This window comes from Sus scrofa, chromosome 13 (assembly GCF_054392235.1).
Source record: "Sus scrofa isolate SSC_HxYL_T2T_F1_AM1 chromosome 13, Sscrofa_HxYL_maternal_Yorkshire_Landrace_v2.0, whole genome shotgun sequence".
In the NCBI taxonomy this organism is placed as follows: Eukaryota; Metazoa; Chordata; class Mammalia; order Artiodactyla; family Suidae; genus Sus; species Sus scrofa.
Genome location: NC_139395.1, coordinates 28,721,288 through 28,744,935, shown reverse-complemented (window position 1 = coordinate 28,744,935; position 23,648 = coordinate 28,721,288). Strand labels below are relative to the sequence as shown.

The window sequence follows — 23,648 nt, the reverse complement described above, 5'->3', positions numbered from 1 at the left end:
CCAGATTCTGTTGATTTTACCTCTTCAGTGTTTTTTTGCACTTAATCTACCATCTCCTGGCCATCTCCACCACCTTGGCTCAGACTCTCCTGCCTTCTTTTCTTTGGCGTTTAAAGTGGATTACATGGCTCTTTCTCTCACAGTATTTTCCTCTGTACTTACACTAATACGTAGATTTGAATAAATCATTCCCTTGATCCAGATGTATCAGTGACATCCTGTTGTATATGTGTTCAGGTGTAAACTCTTTCCTGTTGTTTTAGTAGGGCCTGCCTAATCTAGCCTCAATACTTTTTTTTCAAATAATATATGCGACTACTTGTCATCCATTTGTGCCGCCCACATCAGCTTCCCTTTTGCTCCTCGGATGATGCTTATTTCTGCCTCTGCACATTGATAGCTGCTCTTCCCTTTGCCTGGGTGCTCCCTACCACCTCACCCCACCTCACCTTTTTCCCTCATTTCAGTCAGACTTCTCCCAGGGTGTTTATTCCTCTAAGAGACCTTCCTTGGCCACGCTCTTCTTCCCCATCAGCCTCCCTTCCTTTGCCCTGCTTTATTTTGATCAGAGCATTTGTTATTAACCACAGTTACTTATTTATGTAATTATCTGTTTCAGTCTTCCCCCTAAGTGATTGAGTCTCAGGATTTGCCTTATCTGTGTCCGTTGTACTTCCCACAGTACTTAGAATCGTGCCTGCAAGTAAATATAAATAATCAAATAAATTAATTACCTAAGGAAAATTGTTTGCCTACCCATGATTGTTCCTTTAGGATAATTGACATTAAAATGTCATAAAAGTGGAATGGTACATATGCCTTATTTTATTCTGTAGTGAGTTCCAAGTATTCCCATGTAAAATTTTCTCTTTTTAAAAGTTGCCGTGTCTTTTTTTTTTTTTTTTTTTTTTTAAGGGCCGCACCCATGGCGTATGAAAGTTCTCAGGCTAGGGGTCGAATCGGAGCTGTAACTGCTGGCCTACACCACAGCTACAGCAACATAAGATAGATCCAAGCCGCATCTGTGACCTACACCACAGCTCGCGGCAACATCAAATTCTTAACCCACCGAGTGAGGCCAGAGATTGAACCTGCATCCTCATGGATGCTAGTCAGATTCATTTCCGCTGGGCCACGATGGGAATTCCAAATGGTTGTGTCTTAACACATCACTAGTTTCCTTTATCGTTTGATGGTTCCTGTTAATTCATCTGGTAATACCAGCAGTGGGTTATTTTTTATAGTTGTTACCCAGGGTGGGTAAGAGTTTAGGTAATTATCCTGATACATGGACTTATTCATGCTATCTGGAGTAGATTACCATGTATAGAATTTTCTTTCAACTTTAAAATCCTTTTACCCAATATGCTTATTTTCTTTAGATTTTTCATGATGTAGCTTATAAAGCAAAAGACAGGAATGACCTCTTATCTGGAATTGATGAGTTTTTAGATCAAGTGACTGTCCTCCCTCCAGGAGAGTGGGACCCTTCCATCCGCATAGAGCCGCCAAAAAACGTTCCTTCTCAGGTAAGAACCTACACCGCACTTCCTTGAGTTCCTTTTTTTTTTTAATTAAAATTTTTTCAAATAGTGTGTATAGTTCTGTATGTCATCAGAACTCTGTGAAGAAGTCCACTCAGAGAAGAGTGGTCCTCTGTCTCCGCCCTGTCCCCTGTCACTTCTTCTTCCTGCCCCTGTACCCCCCTCCTCTGGTCGGCATTTGTTATTAGTTATTTGTCTTCGCTCCAGTTTTCACTTAGTGCAGGGAAATGTCTTGTTTCCTCCTCTTTCCTACCAGACGTTAACATCCCGTTTGTACTGGTCTGCACTTTGCATTTCTCTCATGGCAGTATTTCTTGGGGATCTGATCATCAGAAAGCATGGAAATATTCCTTCTTCTTTTTCTCACAGCTCTGTTTTATTCATTTATGGATGCAATCATAGTTTATTCTGTTTCTGGACGCATGTTGTTTTTAGTCTTTTGCTGTTAGAAACCAGATTATAGTATTCATAGGCCATTTTAGTCTTGTGCACATGTGTCTATAGGATAGATTCCCAGAAATAGGATTGTTGGCTCACATGGGAATGTATTTGTAATTAGCAGATAGTACCAGAGACTCCTTTTACTGGGTCAAACTATTTTGGGCTGGGTGATGAATGAAAATGCCTATTTTCCCTACAGCCTCACCAACAGTGTGCCTCAAACTTTGGGATATTTGCCAGTCTAATTGGTAGTGTTATCTTACTATATCAGGTATTTTAATATGGTTTAAATTTGCATTTCTGTAATTAGCGAGGTTGAATATTCCTGAATATTTTTTGTTCATTGCCTTCCACTGCCTTTTTTTTTCAGTTTGAAGCATTTGTCGATCCTTTTGAGTTTGTCATGATGTGTTATGTGGAGAATGCGTGCAATTTATTTTTTTCCTAAATTGCTGCCTAGCTGTTCCAGTTTATTAAAGAGCATTTCTCCACTTGATTAGTGATGTTGTCTTTCATGTTTACTAAATTTCCATATGCATTCAGGTCTGTTTCTGGAATTTCTTTTCCATTAGTCTATAGATCTATTCATGGACCAACTTGATCCTTTAATTTCTGATACTTTTTGGTGTAGTTTAATATCTAGTAAGTCTACATTCATTCTTGACTCCTCTCTCACTCTGCTTTCTCTGAATTTTCTTGGCCATCTTTGCATATTTATTTTTAATACAAGCTTTAAAGTCAGCTTTCTATTATAGAAGTAAATTTTAAAAATTGGGATGGGAGTTCAATTTCTAGATGAACTGAGGGAAAATTGACATCTTTATAATATTGAATCTATTCAAGAACATAGTCTATTTTTCCAGTTGTTTTCCCATTTCAAGTAGTTTTGTGTCCTTAAGGAATATTATGAAGTTCTCCTTATCTGTGGCTTACACACTTCTTGGTGAGGGTATTCGTAAGTATTTTATCTTTGTTTCCATTACGAATGAGGTCTTTGTTCCATTATAGAATCTATGTGTTGCTTTTATATATACACCTTTGGCTATTGGTTATTGTATATTTCTTTTTTATCCAGCTAGCTACCTTTCTTAATTCTTGTATGTGTGAGTTTTTCAGTCATATAATCTGCAATGAGATAATTTTATTCCTTTCTTTTCTAATTCTTATACCTTCAACATGTTTACCGTTGTCTAATTGTATGGACTAAACTCTCTAATGGTTTTAGTAGTAGATGACCATAAAGGACATTTCTTATTTTTTCCCAATTATAGTCAGTGTCCCTAGTGTTTCTCTCATTAAGTTACTGACTTTGGTGCTAAAACACACATTTTATCATGTTAAGAAAGTACTCTAATTTCTGTTCTATTGAAATTTTTAATATTAAGTGAATGTTGAATTTTGTGAGAGGGCTTTTTAGCATCTCTGGAGATGATCATACTAATTTTATTTATCAGTTATTGGGGTAAATCACATTAATAGTTTCTTTAATTTGAACACACTCTTGCATTGTTGGAATAAATCCAACTTGGGCTTTAAAGTGCCTGTAGTTTATGTCTAATATTTTATTTAAGTTGTTTGTATCTCCGTTGATAAGCAAATTGGTCTGTAGATTTTTGTGCAGACTTCACATTTTGGTATCATTGTTATACTCGTTACATAAAAACAGATTTATAAGTTTTCCTTCTTCGGTCTTCAAACTTTTAATGGCTTGGAGAAATTTGATTCTGAAAGTTTGGAAGGTGTCTTTTATAAAATTTTCTGAGCTTATTTAACTCGTATCATAGATTTCAACAACTTGCAGATTTCTTCTGTGGAAATTGGTTTGTGTAAGCTTTTTCTTTTTTTCTGAACTAGGTTTTGGTAAATTATATTTTCCTAGGAAATTACCCATTTTATTTTCTGATGTCAGTTTTGAAAAATTATGTTTTTTTAGTTTATTACCCATTTCATTAGGGTTTTTCCTTTATTTACATAGGATTGTGCTGTATAGTCTGTCTCTATCTCTGTTTACATATATATTTCTTATATATATATATATATATATATATATATATGTAAAATTTGTGAATTGGCTCTTTGTCATATCTTTTGTTGTATATTACCTAGAAATGATTTATCATATTTTTCAAGATAGAACAGCTTTTAAAATTTATTTCATTTCTCCTTTTTAAAAATAGTATATTGTGTTTTCTAATTCAGTTTCTGCTTTTAGCTGTTTTATTTTATTCCTTTCACTTTCCTTCAGGAAACACTTTTATTTTAGCTATTATTTCTGAGTGAAATGCTTAATTGACTTTTTTAAATTCTTGCATTTTTCTTAATATAAGTGTTTAATTTTCTTGAATGGTGCTTGTGCTGGGTCCCATAGATAATGATAATAACAATTTTTTGTTATATTTATTAGTTTTCTAGAAACCCTGTAATTTTGTTTTCTCTTTCCCCTTTGAGCTAAGATATGTTTGTTTTAATTTTGACATTTCATATAATATTCTTATGATTATAGATAAGTTGTGCTGCTCTATGAATATTGAATATGTAAACCAGACAGTGGATTGTATTTGAGCCACAGCTTTTAACCCAGAGGACTTCCTGGGACGAATGCTACCCACTTCCCCCACCTCCCTTTCTGTCTCCACTGCCCCCCAACACACACACACACACACACACACACACACACACACACACACACACACACACACACACACACGCATTTTTTTTTTTTGGCCCAGCAACATCTTATCTTTGGAGATAACGAATTGAAAACTCACTTCAGTGAGGGGGAGAAGATCCTTTACCATGAGAAGAGTACTCTTGAATTTATAATAAAATGTAATGGAAAATTGATTTTTATGAAAATATGTTTAACAATTCTTGTGCTACTTCTATCTTGATAAAGGAAGCATTTTAATAAAAGAACAATGACATTAACTTTTCTTTCTTGATGTGAAGTATGTTTTTCAGTTATTGGCATGAGCTAAGATTTTAATAGTTCTAATTGGAGAGATGCTTTATTGGATATTTATGTTGCTGTGGCTGAGTAGTACTTTGAAGCAGTATGTGTGAATGTTTTATAGAATATTTGATGTTAGAGTATAAAGTGAAAAAAGCCAATCATAAATTTAAGATATTAATAGGAACGAATACTGGATTCTCTTTCAAATTGCAATTTCTTTAAAGTGAACGTTTACATTAGGAAACGTAATGTAAACGTTCTAGGCGCATTAGTTAGATATATAATCAATATGAGCTCTCATCTTCCCTCTAATTGAAGATGTCATCTCAGCTTCCTTAAAGCAGAATTCTGAAAGTGTGTTTTTTTTGTGAAATACAGGAAAAGAGAAAGATTCCTGTATTTCCCAATGGATCTGCCCCCAGCCTGGGTGAGACCCCTAAAGAGGCCGCCCACCATGCTGGGCCTGAGCTCCAGAGGACTGGACGGTGGGTACAGTTACCAATACAGCGTGTGTGTCTTTTGGGGGGATAAGGGTGGATTTGATGGAAAAGGCATAAACCTTCTTTCTCTTTGCAAGTATTTGGAAACTGATTTTGTGTAGTATTTTTTCCATATTTTTGAAAAATGTGCATTATTGTATAGGTATATGATAAGGAAAATTAATGTGCGTTATGAAGTAGTTGACTAGAATAAATTAGGTTCTGTATACCAGGATTTAATTTAAAATGAAACTATTATGCAGCATAGGTTAAGAATATGGCAGTTCTCTAGTAGGTTAGTTTAATTGCCTGTACAGAAGGTTCTTGAGGAAAGCGTGGGGTCCTATTGCAATTCTCATATGAAGTTGGAATTAAGGGATCAGAGAAGAATTATAACCATATGTTGTTGTGTGTGTGCAAAGATGTAAAATTCTTACTAGAGGAGCATTATATCTTGAGGTAATATAAAATTGGACAGACAAGCATAATTAAACCATAGTAATAATCTCTGGAAACCTAGTTAGAAAAATTGTTGCAGAAGTTAATTTTTGGACTAATAAATCGAAGTATTGCCAGGTGCAAACATTGTCTTAAAATATTTCGTAGAAGTAGAAAAATGGTATGGTATTGCTATAGTGTAGAAAAAAGCATGTGAATAGTAATATTGTTTTGTCCACTGATGGTCCCTATAGAACTAAAAGATCTTGGATCTTAAATATTTGTTTAAAAAACCAGGGTATGTTATATAGGATATCTTAATGCATTGACTAATGTATTAGTCTCTGGACATTAGAGTAAAACTCTGTCCCCTGTGAAAGATGCTCATTTAATATGAGCTATAATTTTTGTTTCTTCCCCAAACTGAGGGTTAGTCACTGAGAAGTCCCAAACTAGGCATATAAATGATCACTGATGATGTAGTTCAATTATCTAGATTATCATTGGCACCTTTTATATTGCAGGTTGGCCCCCTCTTTATAGCTTTTTTTAATCCCCTTGCTCTCATACTACTTATAGGATAACCTCCTCCAGTTGTCAATGTATGTTTAGGCCTTATTTCAGTATTAACTTTGGAAAAAGCTAGAATGGTAAAGCTCAAAACATCTAAAGTATTTGAAAATCATAAGGTTAATTTTTGGTGCATTTTCTGCAGTGGGGATTTGAATGATAATATATTTTATGTCACAACATCTTTTTGGATTATTGATTTGTCACCAGTATTTATTGAGTACCTACTATTTCCCAGGCAGTGTTCTAGACATTGGAGATAATGGCAATGATTAAGAAAAAGTCTCTGCCCCTCACAGCTTAGATTTTAGTGAAATGCTTTCAAGTTAAATATATCAAAAAATCTGATTTAAAAAACATTGAAATGATAAGGATGTGATCCATAAACATAGAGTTTAAATTTACTGATTAAAACTTCTTAGGTTTATTAATATGATTTGACTACGTATGCAGTAAATTACATACACTGAAATGGTTTTTAGGCTTTTTTTCCTGAATCAGAAATGTTTATGTACTTGAGGTACTAATTTTAAAGCTAACTAAAATTATTTAATTTGCTGCTGAGTGCACCTAAGCACAAGGTCCTGTATTCATGTTGAAGGGTTTTGGGAACTTATAATTTATATTGTAATTGTGTTCCTGGTATTTCTGACACTTGCCTTTAAGATTTGTAGTGTAGATAGTAATTAATAGAATTGCCTACACACATTTTCATGAATGAATAATTAGGTTTTATTTATTTTTTGCTATAAATTTCCTTGCACATTTGTGTTCAAAATTACCTTTATTCCTATAAAATCATTTGCCTGTAGTCTTTTCAGTATATAGTCCATAAGATATAGATAATGTGTCTCTTAACTTAGTGAGATCTACCTTTCCGCTACCAGTGAATTAGGTTAAATGAATTAAATGAATGTATCGTCTGTAATTTATACCATTATTTAAAGAGAACATTAATTTGTGTTGACAAAACACTAGGCACCAGCAGTTTTATGTAGGCCATAGTTTTAGTTTGAACTAGCCAGAATCCTCTAGTGTACAGTTTGACGAGTTTCATCTCACCTATTTAGGCTTTTTGGTGGTTTGATACTTGACATCAAAAGGAAAGCACCTTTTTTCTTGAGTGACTTCAAGGATGCATTAAGTCTGCAGTGCCTGGCCTCGGTTCTTTTCCTATACTGTGCCTGTATGTCTCCTGTAATCACTTTTGGAGGGCTGCTTGGAGAAGCTACAGAAGGCAGAATAGTGAGTACAAAGATTGGTAGTGGCCAGGCTCTTAGCTCTTCAGAGGCAAGTGTCTGTGTGCATTTGTCTCACAATTCATACTTTTATTATTGAAGAGTCTACCCACAGCATGATTAACCTGTCCCAAAGCAGACTTCCCCCAAAGGTAATTGCTGTGGAAAACATGGGGAAGCCATTTGAGCAGGAGAAGATGCACAGTTGAGGTAAAACAAACAAACAAACAAACAAAAACTAAAAGAAAAAGTTTGTCATGGCTTGCTTGGATGAATGGCTTTATAAATTGAATAAAAGGCTTATATTGTCTTTGTGGGGGGAGTGGGTGGCGGGGAGACAGACCAATTGAACTGATTCTGGGAGGGTGGTGGGTGGGAGGATTTATCAATGGGGCTACTTTGTATTCTTTAAGGCATCGTAGGTTAGTTAGACCCATGTGATCAATTAATATTAACTTACCAGCCCTGGCAGGTCCACCGGGCTAAACTGTTTGGCATAATTGTGGACAAATGATGGATTTTTGAAGTGGTGTTTACTTTTAATTTTACCATTACTAAATTTGTGTGAAAGTTGCCAAAGCATTCATTGGAAAATATAACTAAAAACTGCATCCATATTTTGATGACTAAAATGAAAGTTTTTATTTTATTTTATTTTTTTGTTCTTGGTAATCCTGTGTTGGGGACTGTTGCAGGGGGCATGATAAACAAAACATAGTATCTAGTGCTTTGTAATATTTGGAAAAATCTGTTGTTTATATATATATTTTAATGGTATTTAAATGAGATGATTTGTGGTTCTTACGTGTATTTTGTTTAATGATATTTACTCTTTGGAGGAAATTTATTTTTTTTAGAGATAAAAGGTTAAAAACCAAAATCTAAGTAGTAATAATTGTTCAAGTATTTCATAAACTGAACATGGGATAGACCTGACAACTGAAATTTCCTTCCAACTCAATTTATTTTCAATTATTTAGATTCTTTTCTGTTATTGTGTAATCATTGTATCAAAGATGAATATTTTTAGTAAGTTGTTTAATGTGCTGTCGCAAGTTGTACATGTAAAGTGCTGGTCCCTGAGGAAACGTGTCTTATCTGTTATGTTATGCAAACACTGCTTCTTTCCTCTTGGACTGTCACTTGCTGCCTGCCCAACCCGTCCTGCTCTTTAAATGCCCTGTGCATGTGCTCGAGCTTTAGGCCCTGGAGGAATGTGGAGCAAAGGGTAAGACTTGGGCATGTGTCTTCTGTCCTCAAGGGTCCTAGCCTAGAAGAAGATGACAAGATGGCATCTATGTAGATACTAGGTCGTGGTGCACTGAGCCGCACAGGAGGGAGACAATAAAGGAGGACCTGTAGGAGCTGAAATCATAGATGCAGTGAAGTCAGAAGTGTTAGGGAGGGAAATGATATGGAGATGATGATGTGTTTATTTTCAGATGCTTTATTGGAACTTCAAGTAGAAATGGAGATATTAGGAGGTGCAGTTCCCGAGTTTATAGAGTGGTAAGAAGCAAATAGAAAGATTGGGAATGGTGCTAGGTACAAGCGAGGGTTGAAACTGAGATAGATGAGATTAACCAGGGAGATAAATTTAAAGGGAGAAGAGAAGAAAAAGGGGCAGTCACTCCCATTTATGGAAAGAAGGAAGGTCGAGAAGGAGGAAAATGGCCCAGCAAATTCGACACAATCACCATAAGAGCTCTGAAAGAGAAGTCAGGGTGATGTCGTTTTGCAGAAATCAAAGTGGAGGTTTCGAGAAGGAGGAAAGGTGAGCAAGGAGTGTACAGTGTCTTGCGGTGGGGCACGTGGAGAAGATGAAGGCAGAGCTTCTGATGGGATGAGGGTTAGGGAAGGCAGTGGAGTGGGGCTGTGATTCCTTTAGGGAGAGATATGCTTCAGTGTGAACATAGGCACAGGAATGAACAAGGGAACAGTTTAAAAACTGGGGAAAGTAGATTTGGGTAACTGGCAATGAGGGATTTGGGGAGCGGGGAAAGCAAGCTGTTACCTGGCAGTTTCTGCATTTTCAGTGCAACACTGGGGAGGGAAACCATGATTTTGTGCCCATCCGCCCCCATTAGCATTTCTTTATTTGCTATTTTATCTCTTTGATTCTCTTCTCAACTTGTTGCTTTCTGTTTCTAGATGCCATTTAGACATTTTTTTTCCCCTTTGGTTTGAGCTCTGCCTAAGTTCGTTCCTAAATATGCATATCATAATTGAACTAAGGGTTTTTATAATAGCTTAGGTAACAAAGAGCTGTTGTTTGTGGGCAGGAAGACAAATTTATCTGATATAGTTAATAAGTACGTTATTAATATGGACACTTCATTTTTCCAAAAGTCAAGTTTGTTCGAGGGTTTGATCCTATTTTTGTACTGAAAGTTGGACAATATTTTGACTGCATACTGTCTTTGTTGTGACTTTGATTTTGGAAGATGCTGTTATTGCTATTGATGGGAATTGCTGCCATTTATTGAGGGCATTCCACATGCCAGTGTGCTTACTAGATATTTTTAGAAACACTGCTTCACTATGTTGTGGCTGATGTCACCCCCATTTAAAAGTTGGGCTAGACAAGTTTGAGACATGGCCCTGGTTTCATACCTCGAAGGAACCATCTTTTACATCAGGTCTGGCTCTGGAGCCCTGCTCTGTCCACTGCTGCACTGCCTCCTCTTCCAGGAGGCTTGTTTCTCACAAGCTTCTTTCCTTGCCTTTTACTGAGGGTGAGTAGGCGGGTGGGCTTTTTCCTTTCTTAATCATGCACTCCAGCTGACCTTGATGTTTGTGAATGGTGACTCTTCTTTCCTATCCTTCCCCTCTGTCTAGTGGCATACATAGCCTCACCAACTGACAACCTACCTAACCACTTAGGATGCAATGTTGGTGGTGAAACTAAATTGGCCTGCCAGCTTCCAGTTAAGATTTCTCTGAGTCTTTCTTTTTATCTTTTTTTAAAAACCCATCTTTAATATAATATTTCCTCATTTATGATTGCTGTGAATTTTTTTTAACATTTCGCATCTATTTTATTTATGTTAAGCATTTCATTTTTGATATCTGTTGTAAGCCTATCAGATTAATTTCTTTAAAATCTGTGGGAAATTGCACTTAAGCAATCAAACTGAAGGTAGGATCACATGCTGAGTTCTTATTCATGTGATCAAATATTTGAAGGAGTCTCTTTTCGGTCGCACGCAGGATCAAGTATTTAATGTTTTGTATTTTCTTAAATGAACTACTTCAGACATTCAAATGTGTACCGAATAATAGGGGTGGAGCCTCTGTGTCCATTTTCTATTCACCCCTCCCCCCTTGCCTCCCTGAGTGTTGAGTTTTAAATTAAGGTTGATTGCAAAAGTTAACCTTTAATATGTGAAAACAAAACAGTTTTCCCTATGTGTTTAAAATGTATTTGTAATTTCCCCATATTTAAAATTTAAAATTTGAGATTCAAAGTTGTGTTTGCTTTATATTTTTAACTACTTGATTAATATTTTTATTTCCAGATGTCAAATATGTATACATAGGTTAGAAATATGTTTACGATGTATTACTTTTATTCATTTCTTTTTTCCTTAAACAGAGTGCAATAGAGTCTCTTTTTGGAGCATCATTAACTGGGATTGCCTATTCGTTGTTTGCTGGGCAACCTCTAACAATATTGGGGAGCACAGGTCCAGTTTTAGTGTTTGAAAAAATTTTATTTAAATTCTGCAGGTATGTAACATTTGTCACATGTATTTTCAAACGTGTATAATTATATAGTATTGTTTATTAACTTTACCTAAAAGTACGTCATGTATTTAATAGCTGAAGAAGAGGATCCAAGCAGTACATATACTTCAATATTTTGGGGTTTCAGTGTGGTCAGCCCTACTCTTAAAATTAATGGATTTGAGTACTGATGAGCAAGTCGCTTGAGGGACAATAAAAATCCCTTGTGTTAGCAAGTTTCAACCCAGTAAGAAGGTGTTACTGTGTTTACTGGATGGTATATTGGTTTTATAAAGGAACGGGGTGTGAGATAACACCGAGAGGCTTGATGATGGTGGGGAGTCAGGGCAAGTACTATAGCTTGTAGCCCTGGAATTTGACACTCGGGGCTCTTCGTTGTGTGAGAGAAATGCGGTGGAGTATTTTAGTCTGAAAACAACTTGATGCTGTTACATGTATGATTCCTCTAATTACTCTTGTTCTGATTCTTTCTTCACTGATTCTGACTCTGACCTGGCACAATACACAGATAAATAGGAAATGCAGTGGCCCGAAGTGTTTTAGACTTTGTGGTAGTAATATCCTATTTGAAATTGAATTGGAAAATGGAGTCACTGCCTGTGGTGATACTGGTGGTAGAGGAGCAACAGGGTCAAACGCCGGGGTGGGGGGGCGGCGTGGCTGCCTTGCTGACACCAGAACGACTGGCTCTTCAGAGAGTGACACACATCCAGTTGTTCTGTCGGCTGCGTATCTGTTGTTTCTCCTCCTAACTAAAGCGAGGTCTTTGGTTTGAAGTATTGATTACCTATTAGATGTTCACTGTAAATCTTTTATGTAAGTAAAATATAACCACTAAGTCTGCTAATAGGCAGCTAGTCTTCAGTTTAAGTAGAAAAACATGTAGAGCTTTTTTTAGTCATTATTTTGTTATTCTGTGGCTTATTCTCTTTTAGGAATTTTAGGTTTTTATACTGTTCTTTTTGCTCGTTATGAAAATTTTAAGTACCAATACTGTTGGCATGTTTATGTTAATCATGTCCACATTTTTCCTTCTAAACAGAGATTACCACCTTTCCTATCTGTCTTTGAGAACAAGTATTGGTCTGTGGACTTCTTTCTTGTGCATTGTTTTGGTTGCCACAGATGCAAGCAGTCTTGTGTGTTACATCACCCGGTTCACCGAGGAGGCTTTTGCAGCTCTCATTTGCATCATATTCATCTACGAGGCTTTGGAGAAGCTCTTTCATTTAGGAGAAATATATGCATTTAATATGCACAACAATTTAGATGAACTGACCAGCTACTCGTAAGTGTTTCTGTTTCCCTGAATATTAAAATGCATTTTTGCAGCGATGTCTGAGCAAAGAAGATGGATTTTTTGCAACGTGATGCTCACTGTCTGGCCAACCACCCAACCCACCATGTGGAGGTTGGCCGATTGTTACACATGAGACCTTAGCAGAGCACTCAGGGGACGTAAATGCAGTTGAACAGGCTCAGTTATTTTTATTCACTAGAACAATTTATTCAAGTATTTTTTTTTTTTTGTCTTCTGTTGAATTAAATTGATTAGCCAATTTAAGTTCAATCGTTTGGCAACTGACCACCATATATTCATATATTCCTCTTGTATTTTGCATTTTCACTAACATTTTTGAAGCCCGATAATTTTTATTAGAAGTTATTTTAAAGAATAATTTCAGTACACAGTTTTATGCCATTTAGTGTATTATTATCTTTGTGTTAAGAAAAGCATGACATGAAAATACATTTTAAGACTCTAGAGTGAAATAGGATTTGAAAAGTAATTATAATAGTTATTACAAAGGGTTGGCAAATCAACTTAAACATCAAAAAGGTTATGACAGTTAGGCATATCGAGGAAGATGCCTGTATTTGCTATCTTCAGCATGCTTGGTTTAAGTGAGCTCCTGCGTTACTAACCTACATTGGGAAATGTGGTTACCAAAAAATGCCCCCTTTCTGCCCACCCGAGCCCCTAATCCCTGTGTCCTCCCCCTTTCCCTTCACACTCTCTCTCCTTGCCTTCCCTGCCCGCTCTCAGCTTTGATGGACACACCAGGGAGAGATACAAAACTTCCTATAAGACATTGACCTATTTGGAAATATCAGTGACACTTTGATGCCAAATCTGTTTTGTGTTATCTTCTTTACTCTCAAAACTAGTTAATTTTTTAATGTTATTTTTTGTCTTCTCTGTTTCCCTGCGACTTGGACCTTTAAGAAGCATGGTTTTTATAGCTCTTGCCAGCCAGTTAGAGCAGGGTTTCCTACGTGTGAACATTGCTAACATTTTGTGAGCACTTGCAGGCACTGTTTTAGGAGTGTTGCATGATGCATGTCATGGTGTTAGTCATTCATGTCACAGCCTCTTCTCTGTGCAAAGAAACCAAGGCTCGTGGAGGTTAAAACTTGACTTGGCTCTAACAGCTGGTAAACGATAGAGCCTCTGTGTTGAATCCAAAGTCCAGCCTCCTGCCTTTTCTCTCACAGCTCCAAATCCAACTGAGAATGTTCCTGTTTGTCTCTTGCAATCCACCTTTAGAGATTTCTTTGCTTATGTGTTTCTAGCTTTTACAGGCAGGTGAGATAGTTCTGGATATGCACTCAGCTCTGATTGCTTTGCTCCTCCTAATCCTGTCCTGAAAGACTGTGTTTTACTTATTACTGTAAGAATGAATCTTAAGATGAGTAAAGAATGAACGTGAGTAGGTGGGGCTAGAATTAATAGATGGGAACCAGTGCACCTTGTGTGTAGACGGGGAGGCAGCAGCAGCTCCGACAGAGGTGAGTGGATAAGATGTCGTAGAGCCTGACCTTGCAAAAGAAAACAGTGCTCCCCCAAGGGAGCTGCCCAACCAGTTTCGTTGGTAAACATTTTGTTGAGATTTCTATTTGTTTTGTTTTATTTGTACAAGCCAAACTTTATTCCATTCCATTGTTTCTGATGTGTTTCCCACTTTTTAGTCTCCATGCTTTGCAACATGGAGAAAAAGTTAAGCTAAAGCCACCACATAGTGGTCAGTTTAATAAAATGTAAACGCAAAATGCAGCATTGTTAAGACTTTCTCCAATTCTCATTTCTCAGGTGTGTTTGTGTTGAGCCTCCTCACCCTGGCAATGAAACTCTGAAGGTGTGGGAGGAAAGGAACGTAACAGCCCGGGACATTCCCTGGGGGAACCTCACTGTTTCTGTGAGTACATGTGAAGCGAAGGATGGTGCAAACAGCAGCCTAGTTCTCTAGCTTTCTCTGAGTAAACTGACATGTTCTTCTCGATTAATGGATATAGTATGTTTTCAGAATAGAGTGTTGTGTTGGCCAAATAGGTGTTACCACACTTTTATTTATCATGTACGGAAGTTGTGTAGGCTGAAAAGATGTTTAAAGGTAACCTAAACAAACTATTTTCGACTTCCAGGATGCAATTATTGGAAAGATGTGAATATGCCTCAGGTCTCTAATTCTACTTGGGTTGGTAATTCATGGGCCTCTAGCGGCAGGTCCTAGAGGTGACAATTCAGCAGCCTGAATCCACTTGTCCAGCCTCTTCTGTTTGTCAGTCTGTCTGCTCCATGAACCACTTATTTAGGAGATTAAGAATGCTCACACCCAACCTGCTTACCTTGCAGAGCTGAGTCTGACTTAAGTACTGAGGAGAAAGAAAGGAGAAAGGACAAAACCTATAATGAGCACCTACTGGGTACTGAAGACTATTACATACATATTTCTGTATTCTGGTGGGAAATATAGTTTTAGCCCTCAAATATGTTTTGGATACTCCCAAGGTTGGGATTTAGAAATAAAGATGTCCAGTGTTGCTGGCAGTATCCATTAGAGCCAAGATTCCTGAGCTTCTCTGGTTCCTTTTATATCGGTAAGCAATTGTAGGCCATGCTTTTCTCGCTAAGGGTGAGAGTGATCTCCTAAATACATCATTGGAGGGGTATCATCTGAAATTTTATCCCATTGGTAATTTATGACTGGCTAGTATGGTGGTCCCTGGCCACATGTGTCTATTTAAGTGTACATTCAGTAAAATTAGTTAAAACTTGAGTCTCTCAGTTGCACAAGTCACATTCCAAGTGCTCAGTCCCCTTGGGTAGCTAGACCCCTGCTGTGCTGAGCATCAGACATGTTGCATTTTACCAGCACAGACAGCTCTGGGGACAGTGCTGGTTTAAAAGAGTAAAGCTTTGCTCTTTTATATTGAAACAGTCATTTTTGTTAGGAAAGAGGTAAAGTTCAGGGTGCTCAGAGGAAAGTGATTTGTTGAAAAAAGCTCATGTCACAATGAATAAGAAGCCTTGGTATTATAGATATGGGCCTTGTCAGTGGGTTTTCTTGATATCTAACAGGCCAACAGGTTTGGTTTTTTTTTTCATTTTTTTATTACTCAATGAATTTTATTGCTTTTATAGTTGTACAACACTCATCATAACCAAATTTTATAACATTTCCATTCCAAACCCTCAGTATATCCCCCCACCCCCCAATCCCAACAGGTTTTTTTTTGTGTGTGTGTAGATATAGCTTTTATTTCCATGACCCATGTTGTAAATTGCAGGATTACTAATCTTACAAGATAGAAATTGAGAATAATGGAACCTTTAACTGTTTTTCTTTCAGTAAACCTGAGTTCTGTTTTTAGAATGGGTCTCATTAGGAATTCCCAGGTGGCTCAGTGGGTTAAGGATCCAGCGTTGTCACTGCTGTGGCTTGGCTTCCATCCCTGGCCTGGGAACGTCTGTGTGCTGTGGGTGTGGCCAAAAATTAAAATGAGTCTCATTAGAATATATACGGAGATGACTTTGTGACCACGTGCCTTCGTTACTCTGGTTACCTTTCAGTTATTTTTCTCCCCAAAGGAAAATCAAGTCAGTATATTTCTATAATTATATTATATTATGCTCTATTACTTATTATATTATTGATTTTATTAACGTATTATTATTTCAGTGGTCAACTTTAATGCTCACAGTCCCTTGTTTTATTTATTTATTTATTTTTGGCCATCGCATGTAGACATTCCTGGGCCAGGGATCGAACCTGCGCCACAGCAGTGACAACACTGGATCCTTAATGCCTTGAGCCACCACAGAACTCCAACACAGTCCCTTGCTTTACTCTCATGGTCAGAAAAGTCAAACATAGTTTTTATTACTGACTGGAATTTATGATTACAGCCGTCTCTTACTCAGCATTGGTAAAAAGGCAGAGTGGTAATTTTCGTTATGTTGCTTTTGTTGTAAGCAACTTGTTCAGAAGTAAAGATAGTGACGTTGTTGACTGAGAATGCAAACAAAAAAATTAGGGAATTAATGCTCAGTAGAGAAGCCTATCACTGAAGGAAATAAGGAGTTGAAAGAAAGCAGTATGATGGAATAGCTTGACAGAATACGGTCCTTCAGTTCAGTGATGTAAGATGTATGTGTCAGACCATGATTTCCCTGAACTCAGGATATGTCTTAAAATTGGTGGTGTGTTAGTGTTGACTTGTAATTTTTTTTCTGAGTGAAACATTAAATAATGGTGTGTCTTACTATCATTATCATCTCAGAGGCATCAAAGTTCCTTAGTAATTTACCGGATGGCTGAAAACCTTCTTTACCCTCTTCTTTTCTGTTTTTCCCCCCTTTTTTTCAGGAATGTAAAAGCTTTCATGGTACATTTGTAGGATCAGCTTGTAGTCACCATGGACCTTATATTCCAGATGTGCTCTTTTGGTGTGTCATCTTATTTTTCACGACGTTTTTTCTGTCTTCATTCCTCAAGCAATTTAAGACCAAGCGCTATTTTCCTACCAAGGTAATCAGGGTGTGATTTTGGAGTTCTGATAGTAGTCATGTTTTTAGTTTTCATTTCCTAGGTTTATTTCAAAACGGAAGATTTGATTTTGTTTGAGATTAGGACTTTAGGCGACATAGCTATAAAGAAATTATTTATAGGGAAAAGTGTACGTTACATGTCTGAGCTATCGGTAGGAAGACTTCGGGGTCATGGGAGATGGTCGGTTGCTGTGAAATGTGTTTCTTTTGCAAAAAATATTAAACATGAATTTCACTGACACATTGTCACTAATTAAAAACCTCATTCACACTATCTAGTGGCATATTTTAGTCTGTGGAAAAAAAGAATTATTTAGAAAGGACACATAGTATTTCTATTTTGTGTACTAACATAATTTCTTTAACATAGGTGCGATCGACAATCAGTGACTTTGCTGTATTTCTCACCATAGTAATAATGGTTGTAATTGACTACCTTGTAGGAGTTCCATCTCCTAAGCTTCATGTTCCTGAAAAATTCGAGGTAAGGATTAAAACACTTGGCCGTATGTTACTTGGGGACACTAAACTACCTTAAAGTGAGACATTGCCTCCTAAGGAGTTTTTTGGTTTTTTTTTTTTGTCTTTTTGCCTTTTCTTGAGCCGCTCTCACGGCATATGGAGCTTCCCAGGCTAGGGGTCTAATCGGAGCTGCAGCCACTGGCCTACACCAGAGCCACAGCAATGTGGGATCCGAGCTGAATCTGCGACCCACACCACAACTCACAGCAACGCCGGATCTTTAACCCACTCAGCAAGGCCAGGGATGGAACCTGCAACCTCATGGTTCCTAGTCGGATTTGTTAACCACTGCGCCACAACGGGAACTCCGGGAGTTATTTCTAAAATATGAATAGCCTCTGGAGTTCCTGTCATGGCTTAGTAGTTAATGAACCTGACTAGCATCCATGAGGACGTGGGTTCGATCCCTGGCCTTGCTCCTTTCCATTCTTTGTTCCTTTATAAAGAAGTAACTCAAGGAATTTATAAGAGTAGCAAAAGATCCTCATTAAAAGTTTTAGGAGAGTGGTATAATATATCTGACAGTAATTGGAAAGCTTCCTGTAACATTTTCCAGCAGAATCAGGAGAGAATCAAAAAAAATTTTTTTTCCCCACAAGAAAAATGATGCTTAATCGAAGCATTTATGAGCCCTTTGATTTCATTAGTAAACTCTAGTTCTTTTGTGTACAATACACAGTGTGCACAATATAGCATTGGATATTTATTTTCCCTTCTAAGTTGGAAGTGGCAGCTTTTGGATAGTTTCTGGATTTTTTTTTTTTTGGCTGTGCCTGTGGCCTGTGGAAGTTCCCAGGCCAGGAATGGAACCTATGCCACAGCAGTGACCCAGGCCACTGCAGAGACAACTCTGAATCTTTAACCTGCTGTGTTGCAAGAGAACTTCAGTTTCTGGATTTCTTTTTTTGCTTTTTAGGACCACGTTTGTGGCATATGGAAGTTCCCAGGCTAGGGCTCAAATTGGAGCTACAACTGCCTGCCTATGCCATGGCCATAGCAACACAGGATCTGAGCCAGGTCTGCAACCTACACCACAGCTCACAGCAATGCCAGATCCTTAACCAACTGAGTGAGACCAGGGATCGAACCTGCACCCTCATGGATCCTAGTTGGGTTTGTTAACTGCTGAGCCACAAAGGGAACTCCCTGGAAATTTTTAATAGTCATGTGTTTGTGTCGCTGCTTATATTTACATTTAGCAAATTACATGACTTCCTTTAGAAGCAGATGATTTAAAGGGCATTAGAAATAAGGAATATAGTGAAAGGATAATTGTTAGTAACATAATACATAAATGAGTATAGAGCCATTGGATATATATTGTTCACTAAGAATATGTAATAAAAAAAGTTTGGAGAGCTTTGTTTAAAAGCATTGATACTGAGTCACTAAAGATTTTAGGCCATTAAGAGATGACTGTATCAAAGTCATTCTATTTTTACTAAGTCTTACAAATAGATGAAACTATAAATTATATTGATAGAATTTCCTGTAGTCCTGATCCCATATCCTTGTTCTGGTTCCCAAATATATCCTTGTTATTCATTTACTCACCTAGCTTTTAAGTAGCAAATTGATTTAAAGGGGCATAAAATACATTTGGGAAAACAAATTAAGGAACAGTTAAGAATATATGCATTGTATAGCTAAAACATTTTTATTCATTTATTGAATATGAAGCCATTTAATGTATGTAGTATGGGGATGGAATACCTGAATTCAAAAATAGTAAATTTCCCTTTAGTATTGACAAATGTTCTCATGAAGAAAAAACAGGCTTAATATGAAGTCTAAGTAGAAACATGTTTAAATTTTAATATATCCAACATCCTCTAAGAATATATCCTTCCTGATAAACTGATCTTTAAAAATGTTTTATTATAAAACAAATTTTATGTTATAGCACTGAAAATGTATTAGTATCTGATATAGTGCCAGATTTTTGTCAGTCGATGCTTTGGAAAAATAGTGCACCGATTGAGTGCTGAGACTGCTAGGATCACTATTCTGTAAGATCTCTGAAGCAGGCTAGTTTAGAAGTTCATCTAGTAGGTGGATTAATTCACTTGACATGAACTGTATACAAGCATGTTGAAGTGTTGTTACTCTGCTTCACTTGTCTATTCCTGTGAAACAGACCTCCCCAAACATAATGCCTTTAATAGCAGTCCTTTTTTTTTTTTTGGTTCATAAATCTGTGACAATTGGGACAGGCTTAGCTTTGTCTTTCTGTGGCTTTGTCTTTATTGCCTTGGTGGGGGCAGTACGGCCTCATTCACACGCCTCAGTTCAGGTGCCTGGAGGAGTCGCCTCCCTCCAACATCTCATCATGTTGGCTCTCATCCTCGGAAAAGCTTGTCCAGCCTTCTTCCACAACTTCATCTCAGGGTTCCAGGAGGGTTAGAGAAGCAGCAGCAAGTGCCCTTGAGATCAAGACTCAGAAGTCACAGAGTGTCACTAGGGCCTTATTCTGTTGGTTAAAGTAAATCATAAGGTCCTCTAAGTTAAAGGGGAGGAAATAGACTCCACTTCTAGATGGAAAGAGTGGCTGTGTCATGTGAACAAGGGGCCTGTCTCTAGGGGTGGGAAGAATTCCTATGGTTGTCTTTGAAATAATTCACAGTATATCCCAAGATTTATCCAGTTCTTTCTGATCTCGTGGCATTTCTTGGAGTAGACAGTCTGTGCTGTGGAAATTTTGTGCAGTAGGAGAAGAAAACTTCTTTCTTTCTTTCTTTTATTAAACTTTGAATTTTTTAAACAGCCTACTGATGCCAATAGGGGCTGGATCATAAGCCCGCTGGGAGAAAATCCTTGGTGGACCTTATTAATAGCTGCTATTCCAGCTCTTCTTTGTACCATTCTCATCTTTATGGATCAACAAATTACAGCTGTAATCATAAACAGAAAGGAACACAAATTGAAGGTAATTTAAAAATTTTGTCTCAAGTATTGTAATTTCTTTGAGTTGAAGGTTTTTTCATAATGACTTAGAAGGTTAAAAGATGTCAGGTTAATTTCTTCTCTCTTTATAGGTAGTAGAAGATTTTAACCTAAAAAACAATATGCTTACAAATATTTATGTTTCATTCACTTTTCAGAAAGGAGCTGGCTATCATCTTGATTTGCTCATGGTTGGTGTTATGTTGGGAGTTTGCTCTGTCATGGGACTTCCATGGTTTGTGGCTGCAACAGTGTTGTCAATAAGTCATGTCAACAGCTTAAAAGTTGAATCTGAATGTTCTGCTCCAGGGGAACAACCCAAGTTTTTGGGAATCCGTGAACAGCGGGTTACAGGGCTAATGATTTTTATTCTAATGGGCCTGTCTGTGTTCATGACTTCAGTACTAAAGGTAAAATCTCTTTATTGCAATATCTAAAAATCTTTTAAAATAACTAAAATTAGTTTAATTTCCTAGGACTTAACTTGAAAAATAATGTTTTGGAGTAGTGGTTAGTAGTCTAGACATTTCAGTGTCAGATTATGTCCTATATAAAAATAATGCAAAAGAATAGTATTGACAATAAAAGCTTTGGAAGGAGTTAATCCATGGCTTAGTTATGATCTGAAAGATTTTATAGGAATATTAGAGGAAGTAATATTGAAAGATGGATGAAAGAGTTATTTGACCAAAACATTAAAAATAATATTGCTATTAATTAATATATTCTTCCTGATAAACTAAATAGAACATAAGTAGTAGCACTCATTAACAAAACAAAACCAGGAGTTCCCATCGTGGCTCAGTGATTAATGAATCCGACTAGGAACCTTGAGGTTGTGGGTGTGATCCCTGGCCTTGTTCACTGGGTTAAAGATCCGGCGTTGCCGTGAGCTGTGGTGTAGGTCACAGACGAGGCTCGGATCCTGCATTGCTGTGGCTCTGGCGTAGGTCGGCGGCTACAGCTCTGATTAGACCCCTGGCCTGGGAACCTCCATATGCCTCAGGAGCGGCACTAGAAAAGACAAAAAGACAAAACAAACAAAAAACCCCAAACCAGCTAATATTATAAATGAAACATGTAAGAAATTATACTTTATGTTAAACATCTTTTAGTCACAGCTAATTTTTACTATACACATCGACTGAATTTAGTGATTTAGAGAAAAAACGGTAGCTATAGCAAATAGAGCTAAGTATCTAATCTAAAATTTTCTATTTGTCATGGAGAGCTCAACTCCATTTTTTCCCCCTTGGCATTGTAGTTATTTTTGCTGTAAAGAAAACGACTGAGTAAAAAGTTGTAAATATTTATACATCAGGGTATGAATTTGGAGTGTGCTTAAGTATGTGTTACATATTAACCCTCCAAATTGTAGTTAATACTAGAATTCTTTAGCTTTCTTTCATGAAGCCAATTAATGGACCAAATATTTGTTGAGTAGTTTCTGGGCTGTTAAGTACCAAGCAAACAATAATAAATAGGACATGTTATTGTCTCTTTGAAGAAGCAATCTAGTTGATGACAGATAGGCAAATGAGCAGTTAATGCCGAGTGGTATGTTGTTAGAAGTGCTTGGCACGAGAGAAGTATTCAGTTCAGTCTCCTACTGATGAAGGTTGCCTTTTAATTTTTTTTTTTTTTTTACTTTTTTTGACTTTTTGCCTTTTCTCGTTCTGCTCCCATGACATATGGAGGTCCCCAGGCTAAGGGTCGAATCGGAGCTGTAGCCACCAACCTACACCACAGCCACAGCAACACAGGATCCGAGCCACATCTGCAACCTGCACCACAGGTCACGGCAACACTGGATCCTTAACCCACTGAGCAAGGCCAGGGATCGAACCCGCAACCTCATGGTTCCTAGTCAGATTCGTTAACCACTGAGCCATGACAGGAACTCCTAAATTTTTTAAGTATTAACTGCATATAGCTAGAAAAATTCCATATGCCACAGGAGCAGATGTAAAAGAAAAAATAAATAAGTAAATAAATGAACAATAAAATGAGAGTTAGTCTGTTTTCTCTCACTTTCCAAAAGGAACTCTCCAGAGGTAAAATTTTCACTTCTTAGTTTTTCAGGTTATTTTGGTAGTTAACACCGTTATAGTTTTACACACTTTCATTTTATTTCTCACGTTATTTTCTTTACCTAAGATAGTAATTCTTTTTTTAAATTCTATTGTAGTATAGTTGATTTACAATGTTGTATAAATTTCTGCTGTATAGCAAAGTGACTCAGTTATACATGTACAATATATATATATATTTTTTTTCATATTCTTTTCCATGATGATTTACCATAGGAGACTGGCTAGAGTTCCCTGTGCTACACTGTAGGACCTTGTTGTTTATCCATTCGTATAGAATAGTTTGCATCTGCTAACTCCCAACTCCTATGCCGTCCCTCTCTGACCCCCCTGCCCCTAGGCAGCCACAAGTCGTCTGTTTTTTATATCTATATTTCTAGACTTGTTAATAAAGTCTAGTCTGAGGACTTCTGGGAGTCCTGGACACCATGTTGGGGGTCTGCCTGATCCTTCCTTTTCCAGTTAGATAACTGTGTGAGGCTGGATTGTCTTCACATGCTTCGGCCAGCACAGCATCTTGCAACAGATTGAATGCAGGTGCAGCTATGAGAATTCATTTGTCTTCTGTTAAGCCACCCACTAGAGAGATTTACAGACATACAGAACAGTGTTCCTCTTCTCACTCAATCTTATGTTCTTTGAAAATTATAGTTTTCCAGTAAAAATATGTTCTTTATACTAAATGGAATGAGTTTATTATTTTGAAAGGTATTTAAAATAACTTAAAATTCTTTAATTTCTGCTACAGTGAATATCTATTTCCCATTTATCTAACTACCTATTTATCTAACTACCTATTTATTATAAGTGCTATAAATATAGAATCTACTGCTATTTAGGAGATGGACTGAGA

The 23,648-nt window shown here is 37.1% G+C and overlaps 1 protein-coding gene across 20 annotated transcripts in view; it reads left to right on the top strand.

Moving 5' to 3' along the window:
• SLC4A7 (solute carrier family 4 member 7) overlaps positions 1–23,648 on the top strand; it is a 107,118-nt gene that overhangs the window by 68,874 nt on the left and 14,596 nt on the right. For 14 of the 20 annotated variants that reach the window (XM_084990115.1, XM_021071474.2, XM_021071469.2 and 11 more), the window contains 10 exons: positions 1,383–1,529; positions 5,317–5,423; positions 7,496–7,670; positions 11,259–11,392; positions 12,453–12,698; positions 14,502–14,607; positions 17,059–17,220; positions 17,611–17,724; positions 20,527–20,688; positions 20,864–21,115. In XM_084990115.1, coding sequence (XP_084846241.1) covers positions 1,383–1,529; positions 5,317–5,423; positions 7,496–7,670; positions 11,259–11,392; positions 12,453–12,698; positions 14,502–14,607; positions 17,059–17,220; positions 17,611–17,724; positions 20,527–20,688; positions 20,864–21,115 — 1,605 coding nt within the window. Of the gene's footprint in view, positions 1–1,382; positions 1,530–5,316; positions 5,424–7,495; positions 7,671–11,258; positions 11,393–12,452; positions 12,699–14,501; positions 14,608–17,058; positions 17,221–17,610; positions 17,725–20,526; positions 20,689–20,863; positions 21,641–22,429; positions 22,746–23,648 lie in introns of those variants that run through there. The other 6 variants (XM_084990113.1, XM_084990112.1, XM_084990116.1 and 3 more) reach the window with 2 other exon arrangements.